We start from the raw sequence: 13,382 nt of genomic DNA on the forward strand, positions 1-13,382 counted from the left end.
TTCCATCAGGGGCGCTGCTGTGGTGTCACTTTAACTCTTACTGCACCATTGTGTTACAACCACGTGGACTAGGACGGTCTCTTTTAATTCGAGTTTAGTGTTTTCCTATATTTTATTCAAGTATTTTATTGAGTCCAGAATTTTCATTTTGAAAAGTATTTTGTTTTATATCAGCTTCCATGTCATCTGACAAAGCCACTCAAAATCAATGCAGCATTGTAAAACTACACCTGACGTGTAGACCAAATCTTTTTTTATCTTGATTAGCTTTTGTAATCTTTTATTGAAAATTCTGCATTTTTCTACTGCAAAGAAAATGTTCCTGACTAAATGCCATGTCATGTGATCAAGTGCCCCAAATCAATACAGCATTGTAATACAGGCTCTTAAATGCATTTGTGTCATTTTCCAGTAATTCATAAATACTTCATTGAAAATGTAGCAGTTTCCCTGATGAAATGTCGGTTTTTATTAAAGTGGACCTATCATGCTATATTTAAATGATATATTGTAGGGCCATACCTATATAAGGTATATTTATACGTTTCTGTTTTCAAAATACCAAACAGATCATGCATTTTAGCCATGCCTCATTTCGCTCTATGTGCTGTTTGCTGTCTACGGGTCTGATTCTGCTGACCACGCCCCCCTGCAGGAGAGGGGAGACGTGCTCTGATCAGCTGCTGGGCTGTCAGAAGAGGGGGAGAAAAAGAGATCTCCGTCCTCCGTGTTTTATTATATAGAGTCGTTATTAATTTGTTTTAAAGCTCAATAAATAACAAAGAAGACCTTTGACCGGCACTTTTCTAATTTTGTCCGGAAGATTTCAACTTTAACGGACATCTTTCACGGTTCCTTGGAAGAGGCGGAGAGGTGGGTGTTTGTCATCTGCTGGTGGACTAACCAGAGAGAATTACAGTGCTTGCCTCGACGGGGAGGGATTGCATTGAGCAATTGCATTGAGCAATTGCATTGAGCAATCCCTCCCCGCAAGCGTTTGCAGCGGGAGCAAACGCTTGCCTCGGGGAGGGAGAAAAAAAGCCACAGCGGAGAATAAACAGAAAGACCTTTGACTGGCACTTTTCTAATTTTGTCCGGAAGGTTTAAACTTTAACGGACATCTTGACCGGCGAAAGTAACTGAAACTGAAACTCTGCCGCACGGTCCCCTCGTTCCTTGGAAGAGGCGGAGGTGGGTGTTTGTCATCTGCTGGTGGACTAACCGGAGAGAATTACAGTGCTTGCCTCGACGGGGAGGGAGCCGTCGACAAACACCCACCTCTCCGCCTCTTCCAAGGAACGAGGGGAACGAGGCAAGCGTTTGCAGCGGGAGCAAACGCTTGCCTCGGGGAGGGAGAAAAAAAGCCACAGCGGAGAATAAACAGAAGGGTAACCATGGTAACTATGGGCGGGAAGTCTTCTTCGCTGCTTTTGTGGCAGACTACAGCGCCACTTACAGGCCTGGCATATGTACTACAGCGTCTCCAGCGGCAATGGCCGGCCGTGGCCCAACCCCACATTCCCCTGATAGGTGGAGAGTTGGCCCAATAGTCGTAGCGCCACCGTCCTGACGTCAGGACAGTGTTCAAATCTGGATCAGTTTTTATCAGATCCGTTGCAGCCCCTTTTTTAGAGATTTGGGTATGGAGGAAAATAGAGGGTTGTGTTTTCTGACACTTGGTGAGTTCCCTGGAACACCGGGGACACATATTCATGTATAAAAGACTTACAAAAGTGCATTTTGCATGATAGGTCCCCTTTAAATAACTTCCAACTCATTTGAACAAGCGACCCCAAATCAATGCAGTTATGTGAAAAACAACCGTTTACAGTAAACGGAGGGAAATTAGACACTGTACTTCACATTGAGGAAGTAGTATTCAAGCATTTGACATATTACTACAGTGGATAGTACTGTGAGGGAAACTTCTGAAGCAATTGAAATCAGGACTCGAGAGCTGGAGCTTTGATGGCAAACACTGGCGGTTTATTTGGAGCTTCGGCCGGAGAATTCACAAGACATGTCATGATCCACGAGTTGACACAGGTTGAGATACCAAATCAATTCTGAAGCACTGTTCTGTAGTTCGAGGTTTTAAAGGTCCCATGTCATGGCCATTTCTACTGATCATAATTCCGTTGAGGAATACTAAAATAGATTTACATTGTGCAATTTTCCAAACTCACATTGGTTTCTCATACAGCATCTCTGTATAGTATGTGTATTCACTCTGTCCTAAACGGCTTGTTGGAGCTCCTGCCCCCCACTCCCTGTGAGCCCAGTGGCCGTCTGAGAAACAGCGAAACACAGCCCGAGCACACACACAGCCTGGCTGGGAGTTTGTGTGTGTGCTCAGACTCACAGCCTCGCCGCGTCCCGCCGTCTCAGGCGGAGATGCAGCTGAGAAAAGATTGAGTGTGCGTAACAGCTCCGCGGACGTAACGGCCATTACGTTACTATACCCAAGAAGAAAACAATGGAAAAAGAAAAATCTCCAACGAGGTGTTCTGGGGCAGCATAGACAGGTCTTTTCTGTGTTAGAGTTGTACTCGCTACAGGGTGTACTTTGAGGGTTTGTGACTCTGCAGACCGTTTACATGAATAAAAGGCTACATAACACACAAGGGGACGGGTAACAACCAGAAAAGCATGACTTGGGACATTTAACTAGTTCGGAGTGTAATAATCAACATTCATCAGCGAGACTAAACAAATATGGACCCTGAATCTAACTAGAGCTGTCGTCCATAGAAAAGAATGTGCGCCAGGGAACCTACGTTCCAGATAAAAGGGCCTCTAGATGTCCCTGAACAATAATCTCTCTCGTGTCAGCTTGTGCTCGGTTATAAACTGGCAACAACAAATGCGCCCAAGCTGCCCCTCCTTAAGAGAGATAGCAGCAATACCCAAGGCCGTAGACCTATGCCATGGGCAAAGAGACCGTGAAAGGAGAAAATGATGAACTGTGTCAAAGGTTGAATACCTAAGCAAATTATTCCCCAACAAGTACTATTACAAGTCATTTCTAAAAGAAAAGTACACCTGTAAGCTTCAAAAAGTAAAAGTACTCGTGTTGGGTATAGCCATTGAAGAATGTATCCCTTTAATGATGAAGCTGGTCATGCTGGTGCAAATCATATACCATGTATGGTAGCCTATTATATAATATACAATTATTTATTCCAACCCATTTAGCATTAATATGAATCTACAAAGGAACTTATGTTGAATTAATGTAGTGCAGTAAAAACAAAAAACTTCTTCCAACATGTATGTTACAGAACTAAAGAGACAACAGTCAAAATCAATTTTTAAACATTTATTTGTGAAAGCGAGTGAAGTTAGAATCGGAGCTTCTGGAAGAACCACTTGTTCTTGCCGGTCTTGTACCTGAAAAACAGAACAGAAACACGTTGGCACATTTTCTCTGATTTCCCCTCAAAAATACATTTTAAAGAAATCCAGTCCCATGTGCCCAAAAACTATATTGTCCAAGAAAAGGGATGTGATTGATATTCAAAGAGTTTTGCTTAGACAAGCCCCGGGATCATTTTAACTAAACCAAATGTATACTGCAGACACAACATGTGGATAAGATGCATTTTGCAAACTCACCTCTCCTCAAACTTGACCTTGGCCTCACGCCTGGCTTTGCGCTTGAGAGCAGGGTCCCTGAAGACATCCTTGTTAACAACAGTTTTGTCCAGAGGAATATCCACGGAGTATCTGAAGGAAACGGAAAACAATTGTTAGTTTTTTCAGATCCTCCACTTATCCAGGATTGTTTATTGAGCACTTTATTTATGTGAAGCTTGTTGGTACTGAGCAGTGACAAATGGTACTTTGCCACTGCTCAGATTGATAACACATGCAATGACTTAAGCCGACCCATATCTGTATGAGCCTTTCAGTTTAAATCTAGTAAATAAAGAGACTTTAAAGTTATGCAGCTTTCTATACAGTCTGAATTTAGGCACATCTAACTTTTGTAAACATCAGATTGAGCTCTAAAATATCTTTAGCCATGTAAAGGATTGCTGCTGAATGACATGTATCCAAATAAATCCAGATTTTATTTCTTTACACAATTAAAATGACTTCAAATTCATGTTTTGCTTTTAATCTAACCTTCACAATATACCATCTTTCAAATATAATACAGCTCAACTGACCCTGAGCAATACCAAAACCAGTGACTCAGTTTCTGAAAGTGTTTTTACTTCTATATGAAGAACATTAAATGATAATGTAATCATGGTTCAACAGCTTAAGGTTTGTCTAGAACAGAACTTTATAAGCTATGGTCTAAAGTATCAAAGAGGCAAGCTATGTTTAATGAAATTAAGCGTGGGAAGTTGTAGTTAGTACCTTTGATTTAATTATCAAAGGACAAAACAATATAACACAACTGCTATTCTTTTACTAGGGTGTAATGGCCGTAATAAGCTTTGAAGTGTATCAATTAATTCTGCAGAACATATTGCATTATCACCAACACTGCCACACTGGAGAATAAGCACTTAATCTATGCACATGCATGCAAGTAAATAAGTTATCCAATAGAATATCCCGTCACAGAAAATAAGCAACGTCTCTTACCTGGTTGGCATGAGGTGGTTGTAGTTGAACACCTTGACGAAGGCCTTGATCTTGGACCTCTTGGCGATCTTCTTCTTGCCCATGGTGGTTGTCACCTTACGGGGATAGCGGTCGATGCCTGCGACCAGAGCGTGGCTGTAAGGACGGTCTGTTGTGCCATCATCAATGTTCTGCAGAGACAGTATAAAAAATGGGCGAATGTTAGACAGAAAATGAATATAAAATATAAACTGACGTAACATGTTACTCAAATGTGAAGGTTCTCTGATACACTGCTTGTTACTAGTCAGTCACATTAAGTCCCTAAATGTAAAGCCAGCCACCAACAACTCATTAATACTTTGTTCATTTATCAAACAAAAACAGGCCTCGCTTTTGGTCAACTACAACTTTGAAATGAGTGATTTGGTTGCAAAAAGAAACACCATGTGTATAGAAATAAGTTAAGTTTGAAAATAATAGTCTTTCCTGACAAGCACTAAGCTTCTGGTGAACATTCCGGTATGTTTTCTATTGCCAAAAAAAACATTAGGAGGATTTCACCTAAAATTGTGCAGCCCTAGCACATATACAATGAATGTGTTACTTTTGTTGTTGCCTGCACATACACGAGTACAGCTAAAAAAAATAAGAAGCTGCAGTGTAAACAAACATCCAACTACAATGTACAGAACATTTAAGAAAAGTATAGAGCCCAATTATTAACAAAAAGTCGTTTTAACAGTAAAAAAGTAGTTCATGAGTTGGGATGTGTTATAAGACTGTTGTTCCTTTATATACAAAAGAAAGCAAGCTGAAAAGGGGGTTAAAAGTATTGGAGATGGACATAGGAAGCAGGTCAGAGATGAACTACTAAAGGCCTGCGCTGAACGTGTACATAACATGAAGAGAAAGCTGTTTTTGCACTTAAAAGCTGCAGACACCATCCAGCAGAGCCAGGTCTTACCTTGACGATGACAGCTTTGCGTCCGGCGTAGCGTCCAGCTAGGACCATCACCACCTTGCCAGGCTTCATGAACTTGCCCATTCCTACCACAAAAAGATTACATTGTCAAACCCCTGAACCACAACAGTTATTCAATAACAAAGAAAAACGTGTGTAAACATTGCCAACTCAAATGTTAAAGCTGGAGAGATTTCCAGTTTCCTGCTCGCTGTTGCTGCCTGATTAGCTGGCTAGGTTAGCATTAGCATCTAGCCATGGTTAACAACAATTAACACTGATTCCAGAAACTTATACAATGAACTTTTACAGACGGTAGTGGTACGATAACCGCTGTTTAAATCATGTCGATACAGCCCAATATACTTCACAGTCTAATCATTAGAATAACGTGCTCTTTGAACAGGCTGCTCAGGTAAAAACTGCCATGTTGAAATGGGTGCTACGGAGACGAAGCGTTGCACTAAAGAGGGATTTTTCTGCATTAGTCCATAAAAAATACATCGAAATAACAGACTCATGTTGGCTAAAGGAGTTATAGTCTTAAGTGTTGTACGATAAAAACTATGAAATTGCCCAGATTTGAGCGATGTCTGTAGATTGTTTAAGGCAAATTTCACTCACTGATGCTGTTCTACGGCCACCGCTAACAGGAAAGGAAGCGGAAAAGGAATTTGTGACCTTTGACGGTTTGGATCGACATACGTCACTTCCGGGAGTATTTTTGTTTTATTTATTTCTCTAAAAGGCAAATGCATGACTCATTGCTTATATTGCTGAATTTTCTTTTTTGGATTTCATACATACAATGTTTAAAATATTTAAAAATATTCAGTAAAATATGTTTACTGTTATAGATCTAAAATACAAGGAGGAAGGATACAATATTTTAAATGCTTTAAAACCAATGGTGGGATGTCACTTAGATATATATATCTGTTGTAATTTATTGTCTTTTATTGTGATTGCAGTAATGTGTTTTTATTACATGTACAGCACTTTGGCTCGACCAAAAATCGCTTTTAAATGTGCTTTATAAATAAAACTTGATTTAATTTGATTTGATTTACTCAAGTACTTTTCTTGTGTTTAAATTACTTTTACTTGAGTCATTTACTTAAATTATTTAATAAATCATTTTTATGTTTTACAAATCAATAGTATTCCCGAAGGCCTTCGTACTTCGCTACCTATGCTTTTTTATTCGATTTCTATCAAAATGGAAAGATAAAGACTCAAAAGAAGCACAATGTTTCATTTACTAAGTTTAATTCGTTTACAGCGGTAGGTATGCATATAAACATGATAAATCAAACAAAATGAACACCTTTCATATATCCTTATATATTTCGTGATTAAATCAAAACATAAATAAATGATTCAATGTGTCTAGTACGACATGTTCTGATATGTTGTCTACTTCAGAGCTGAGTTAAAACATGCTATGCAATAAATAAATGTCTCTTCACATTAATCACAACATAACACCTGAACAAAACACAACAAAAAATAAGGAAAATAGAAAGATAAATATAGCATTACATTTACTACACATAGCTCAAACTGAACACAAAGTTTAAATTGACAAAGTAACATAAAATACATTCTAAAAATGTGTCTTCAGGGGAACTCAAGTTGCAAAGTGCACAGGTTTGTTTCTTGGGAAAGACAAAATAAAGTTATATTTTATCAACACGCATACTTAGACGTTTGACACATACATGTTGGCCCAGGATGACTTAAGTTTCAAAATACACACAAATGTAACTAAACGTCAGTTTAGTAGCATCTATGGTTTGTACATTCAGTATTTAAGGATATGATTCGTGCAACTCAGCTGTCTCAGGAAGAAAAAATACATTTCTCTGCAAAATAGGAAACAAGACAAACCAATTACTTTCCTTCAATTGTGTTATGTTGGGGACATAAGCCATTGCATCCTTCTTATCATACAATATCACTGTCATTCAATTTAAAATATAACTACACCTGGAATAAGAGAAAAGCAGCAGTTCATACAGGGTCTAACTCACCTGCAACACAAGTGCAAGAAGTGACAACAGCTTCAGAGGTTTAAAATGTAGTCATTGATAGTTGCATGTTCCTTGACAATGTTACACAACACATTAACTTCAAGTTCGATGGAGATATCTTTTTCATTTGAGTTGACCTGAGTGCTTTAGGATCAACCATCTGCTACACATGATTTACCAACAAAATAATAAATGCCCTCACAGAAGTCACTATACTTTTCATTTACTTATGTTTTATTTTATAAAGTCACTTATTTATGGAGCCTTAAATTACCTTTCTCCTCCTTGGATCAGATGTTATGTTAGCCACAGATTACTAACGTTGTCCAATGCTTTTCTTTAAAATGTTACGAATGTGTCCAAAAAAACTTACTGGAATTTGAAATATTTTAATAACCTTATTTTTAAGAATGAATCAATTGTTTAAATATTTCCTGGTGTTGACTTTGGCATTTTGTTTTCATGTTCTTTAAAAAAAGTATCTATTGATTGTTTTTGTCTGTTGATATAATCTTGCTCTTTGAAGCATTATTGGCTCTTTGTTAGAAAGCTGCTATATCGATAAAGTTGAGTTGAGTTCACTGTGAACACAAGGACCACTTTACACCCAACAATCTCATGATACTGTGTAGAAGCCACAGTATCGAGTTTTTGCTCATTCATTTTCTTCATCCTTACACATTAAAGTATTGATTCATTTATATACGTGTATATGTACGTATATATGCATGTATGTATATATCCAACCTCTGTAGTTGCTGCATAAGTGAGGACAGTATCATGTACACACAGGGGAATGATGACAGTAAGATGAGCACAGGTCGCAAAGGTCAGGAAGGCTTTTCTCTACACACGAGGAAATCTCAATCTCCGTTCTAAGGCATGTTTACAGTACAAGTAGCTTTGCCATCATGACATGTTGGCATCTTTAACATGGTGGGAAATACTGATTATGTTTGGCTGAAGCTCACACAACAGAGTCATCCATGCATGTACAGACACCACATACTTGCACTTTATTTAAGATGGGGAACTTCTTAACTAACCTTTAAAAAGGTTAAATGCTTTTGGTACTGAAGTAAGAGAAGTGTAGTTGATAAAATACTTGATATCTCAGACTACTATTTACGGATGTCTTTCCTACTCAGAAAGCATCCTTAATATTCTTCAGCTGCCGCACAGCCAGGTCCACTGGGAGGTTGAATTTGAGGTGGCTGATGCGGCCCAGGATGCGCAGGGCGCCTTCGAAGCCAGTCTGGGCCATGTAGCTCCAGGCCTGGTAGTGCGGGTGTATCAGAGTGCCAGACTTGCACAGCAGGTTGAGCCACGACACCAGGCGCTGCTCGTTCAGAGCCATGCACACCAGCGCTTTGAACTCTGTGTCTGGGCCCCGTTTGTAGCGCCCGTGCTCCTTCAGCACAGTGTGGACGGCCCACAGCAGAGATTGTTTAGGGGTGACGGTCACCGGGCCGCCCCCTACAGGCAGGCTGAAGGATTGTGAAAGCTGGCGGGCCGGCGTCTCCACAAAGGCCTTCCCATTTTTGGAGTGGTAGTATTTAACAAAGAGCTCCCATGGGTGCATGTTCTGTGTGGCTGTAGAGTAAGGCAGCAGGCAGGAGATGGGAGCCAGCACCAGGCTCATTGTCTGGGAGGGGGAGAAGAGGCCGTGAGCCAACAAGTCTTTCAGAGCGAACGCCAGCTCCTTCCTCACCGACGACGTCAGCTCGTCTCGGGGTCCCAGCGCCGAGTTGCTGGTGTAGTTAACAACATGTTCAATTGAGGGCTGTCTGCAGGAGCCCAGCACCCGCACCTTGTCCACAGCTGTCTCCAGACGCTGCAGCAGGGGCCCGTAGTCCTGCTGCGCCGACTCGTGAGGCCAAATGTTCTGAGGGACGTGGCCGGGCGCGCAGCCAAACTGGCTCGCAGCGAAGATCTGCAGAACTGCGAGGGCCTTCTGGATCAGCTGCAGGCCGGTCTCTCGCATCTTCTGGGCCTGCTCTGGATCCACTGCAGGGAGGGACGAAATGCTGTATTAATACTGGACAGAAACACTGGTGCTTTCTGAACACCATCTTCAGTTAACTCAGTGGTGGAAAGTAATCAGGTTCATTTACTCAAGTATTCTACTTGAGGACAACTTAAAAGAGGCTTTCCATTTCCTGACTATTCTATACTCTTTTTACAGTTTGGAAATCAATACTGTACTTTTTACTACTTCACTACGCTTATTTGGTAACTGCAGTTACTAGTTAGAGATACAGATTGATAATACAAAATATAACTATAAATATGTATTATTCTAGGTTAAGACACACAGCAGTGTATAATAAAGCTATGATTTACAATATGGCTACAATTGGCACCATATTTTCTGCAACATTAATATGATGAACACAATAAAGCATTAATATTTATAATTGATTTATAACACATATGTTATTTAGTGATGGGCATTTTGCATAATAATTACTTTTAAATTCAGTTCTTCAAGTATGTTTTGATGCGAGTACTCATATATCAGTCTGCTACTCGTTTTGTTACTACAAGCATTAATGGCACCTGCCGTTAGACTTCGATATGAACTGACTAACCTCTCTTCATTCCTGGAGTTTTGTTGTTGGTGCCTGCTGCTCGTGGCTGCTGGCTGTGTGCACCATCTGGTAACAGAGGGTTCCCCACCTCGTCTTTTGGAAGGAAAAGCAAGGTCATTTAACCAATAATAAGAAAAAGTAAGACATGAAGACAAATGAGCAGGCCATGCAATGAAACAAGAAATAATTTTCCACTTGAATGACAGTTTGTACTGCGTATGAGACTGCGTACCCTGGATGAAGTTGATGAACATCTCCAGGTCTCTGATCTGGGTTTTGAGCTGATCCACCAGCTGCTCTTTGACCCTGGCTGGGTTCACTATCTGAGCGATGGCCGAGTCCACTCTCTGTCTCAGCTCCTCAGACGACAAGTTCCCGATGTCCTCGTTCAGGTTCACATCCAGCTTTTTGATCAACTCGTCAATGATGACCTGAAAAGACAGATTAAGTGAATTTATTGTAGGGTATTATCCAAGCTTAAAGTGGTAGATTTATAGTGTGTTGTTTTGTCTCCAGAAGTTGAATTGCAGACTTTTCATCACTCTCAGGTTAAAGTAATAAACTTGTTTAAAAGACAACGCTAGAAAAACTAACATCGTTCTCATCAGCCTAAACTGTAGGCTACTTTGTATCTGGTGCCAATTATCAAACGTTAACAAAAGCTAACAATGTCAACTCTGATGAACATGTTAAATATCAAACCAGCTGACAATCAACATGTTGGAAAGTTCATCTGAAAGCAGGTTTTGAATGGCCCGAATGTATTTGGACAGGCTTGTCATTAGACATGTAAGAAAAATACAAAACCCTGAAGCATTTTAAACCTGATCTAAAATAGGTAGACACCATGTCATTGTGTGTGATCATTTGGATGGTAGATTATAATGTTATGTTGTATTAAGTATAATTTTAAGTATGAGGATTAAAGGTTAGACAACTTCTAGCTGGTATGACACCTCAACACGTGACAGGATGAACCCAGTTTTAGTATTGAATTTAGCATTGGTACATTTTCACAATCCCACCTTCTGTCTCTCCATGACGACGGACTGCGGCAGCGAGTCGTAGCTGCCCTCCTGATAGGCAAAGCGCTCCAGATCATCTAGCTGTGTCTTCAGTTGGAAAATGAGATCCTTCTGTTTTTCCCTCTGAGCCTCCAGGCGCTCCCTCTTCTCCCTCTCATTCTGATAGGTGAAACATACACAATAGTTTTTATTTGTACAGACAAAGAGAGGAGAGTGACCACTGTAACGTAATGTACTAGATCTGGACCAATGTAGGATTTCTACTACTGATAACAAAATCAATATTTAAGGTTTTGAGAAAGTCACAGCTGTTTATGTTCCTTTTGTGTGTATTTTCTCCTTATTCTAAAGCCCTTTATGCTCCATTCTTGTATGAAAGGTGCCTTAAATATACGTTCTATTATTATTAGCAGCTGCGACTTTCAGTTCTTGCGTCACAACATTTACACAAAAACTCACAAAACAAACTCTCACAGAGACATCAGGTGTTATACTCACCAGATCCCCCTGCAGGTAAAGTATGCAATAGGGGAGAAATTAAATAAAAAGACCTTTAGGGTGTGGATTGTGATGGAAAATAATTTCAAATCATTGTTAACTGAGACGTTACTTCAGTTGAGAGTGAGTGTAAAGAGGCATGGAGTAGTACACAATGGCAGAGAAAAAGCAGTTTCTATTAAGATGGCTATGTAAACAGGAGCCTTTATTAAACAGATAGTGATCTGCTTGAGGCATTTTCATTTAGCCTGTGAGTCAACACAAAAGCGACATTTTCCACCTGAGATAAGGCATCAATGGGAACACAGCAGAGGTGGGAGCAGCAGCCTCTTTTGTGACGCAACAAGCCCGCTTTAATCAGTTTTACTCACAAACCTCACAACCACTGAGGTGAATCACTGTAGTTAATGAGACCAGGTTTAACACCACAGACTCACTGGGCATTTGCCTGAATATACATATACCTGGGCATTTGCAAACTGGATGTTTTGTCTAACTCACAGTCTTTGACCAGATCAAATGCACAAAATGTAACATAAGACAAAGAAAAGCACTACATTCTCACAGGAAAGAGGCTGGACAGAGGGACAATTATGCACTTAGCCTAAAAAAAAACACAGCAACTCATCAATTAGCTGTTTTTGTTATAGTTGTAACTATTGTTTCACAGTTAACAAATGGACTATTTTAACTATTCCAGTTCCTGTCAGAGACTCAGACACCTGTAGCATGGATGGTTCTAATATATTATTTTATTTGACATACATGTTTCTGACACATCCTTTTCTGGCATGCATTCAAGAGTGTTTATAACGAATGTGTATCATCACCACAGTGTTTATATTATGTTGTGTGGTATCAAGTCATGAGCATTAACTCACCGAGTTCTCCAGCTGCTGGGCATCCGGCCCCCTGCAGCCCACCACATGAGGACAGCCCCTGAAGGCGAACTCCTCCAGCTCCACCAGCATCTTCTCCTTCTCGTCGCTCTGGGCGTGGACGATCTGCTTCAATCGGAACTGAACCTGGGCAAAGTGTGAGGTGAGGGCGAGGAGAGAGGAGTTCAGCAAGTCCTGCTCCTCTTCCAGCTTCTCCAGCCTGCCGGCCATTTCTCCCTCGGTGGCCGTGGACGAGCCTCTGTGCTTCGGCTGCCCAGCGCTCCACCTCTCATCCTCCGGGCTGGCCACCGCTCCGACCGGTGCCCAGCGCTCCCCTGCTCCGGCTAACACAGCCTCACTGTCCGAGGCTGACAGCTCCTCTGTCGACATTTTAGCTAAAGGACTTCAATACAGTTGTTTGTCAGCGTCTTTAGTTTTTTAACAGTCTGTTCCTGATGCTTTGTTTTCTTACGTTGCGCAGACAACAACAAGGATCACCACAGGAGAAACAGGTGTATCGCCATCTTGGGAAGGATGATTCATACGTCAACGGAGATACGTCAAACTAACTAGGAAAACCGGAAGTCAAGCATTTCGGCTTCACAATAAAAGCATTCATGCTGCTTAAAAGCATAGACTATAAAGCTTAAAAGTCATCAAACTCTAATTTAAAACGTACTTATTTAATTTGTCATCACATTTTCTAATAACTTCATTCAAATAGTACTTTTCATTTTTTCACCTCAACACTTGTTGTAACAGTTGAATTTCCCCTGTGATTATCAACAAAGTTTGTGTGGTATGGATATTTCTTT

General features: G+C 40.5%; 2 protein-coding genes across 2 annotated transcripts; both read right to left on the reverse strand.

Moving 5' to 3' along the window:
- Nucleotides 1–3,304: 3,304 nt before the first annotated feature.
- Nucleotides 3,305–6,232, reverse strand: rpl27 (ribosomal protein L27). Its single transcript, XM_034144195.1, has 5 exons — nucleotides 6,167–6,232; nucleotides 5,546–5,628; nucleotides 4,600–4,769; nucleotides 3,616–3,726; nucleotides 3,305–3,390 (listed from the first exon to the last, which is right to left on the reverse strand). Exons 2-5 carry the CDS (start codon nucleotides 5,624–5,626, stop codon nucleotides 3,342–3,344), a joined length of 411 nt encoding a protein of 136 aa, XP_034000086.1. The 5' UTR covers nucleotides 5,627–5,628; nucleotides 6,167–6,232; the 3' UTR covers nucleotides 3,305–3,341.
- Nucleotides 6,233–6,794: 562 nt separating this feature from the next.
- On the reverse strand, nucleotides 6,795–13,090 carry rundc1 (RUN domain containing 1). The gene is made up of 5 exons (XM_034144057.1): nucleotides 12,571–13,090; nucleotides 11,192–11,350; nucleotides 10,399–10,597; nucleotides 10,167–10,259; nucleotides 6,795–9,582 (listed from the first exon to the last, which is right to left on the reverse strand). Exons 1-5 carry the CDS (start codon nucleotides 12,955–12,957, stop codon nucleotides 8,720–8,722), a joined length of 1,701 nt encoding a protein of 566 aa, XP_033999948.1. The 5' UTR covers nucleotides 12,958–13,090; the 3' UTR covers nucleotides 6,795–8,719.
- Nucleotides 13,091–13,382: the final 292 nt, after the last annotated feature.

The sequence above is a fragment of the Trematomus bernacchii genome, unplaced genomic scaffold (genome assembly GCF_902827165.1).
Source record: "Trematomus bernacchii unplaced genomic scaffold, fTreBer1.1, whole genome shotgun sequence".
In the NCBI taxonomy this organism is placed as follows: Eukaryota; Metazoa; Chordata; class Actinopteri; order Perciformes; family Nototheniidae; genus Trematomus; species Trematomus bernacchii.

Excerpts from the sequence above, each read along its gene's own strand:
- rpl27 (XM_034144195.1), bottom strand. The coding sequence starts at position 5,626 with ATGGGCAAGTTCATGAAGCCTGGCAAGGTGGTGATGGTCCTAGCTGGA. Across the intron at positions 4,770-5,545 it reads GCAAAGCTGTCATCGTCAAG|AACATTGATGATGGCACAAC; the intron begins GTAAGACCTGGC and ends CTGTCTCTGCAG. Across the intron at positions 3,391-3,615 it reads AAGGTCAAGTTTGAGGAGAG|GTACAAGACCGGCAAGAACA; the intron begins GTGAGTTTGCAA and ends TCTGTTTTTCAG.
- rundc1 (XM_034144057.1), bottom strand. The coding sequence starts at position 12,957 with ATGTCGACAGAGGAGCTGTCAGCCTCGGACAGTGAGGCTGTGTTAGCC. Across the intron at positions 11,351-12,570 it reads CCCAGCAGCTGGAGAACTCG|AATGAGAGGGAGAAGAGGGA; the intron begins GTGAGTTAATGC and ends TTCACCTATCAG. Across the intron at positions 9,583-10,166 it reads AACTCCAGGAATGAAGAGAG|TGGATCCAGAGCAGGCCCAG; the intron begins GTTAGTCAGTTC and ends CCCTCCCTGCAG.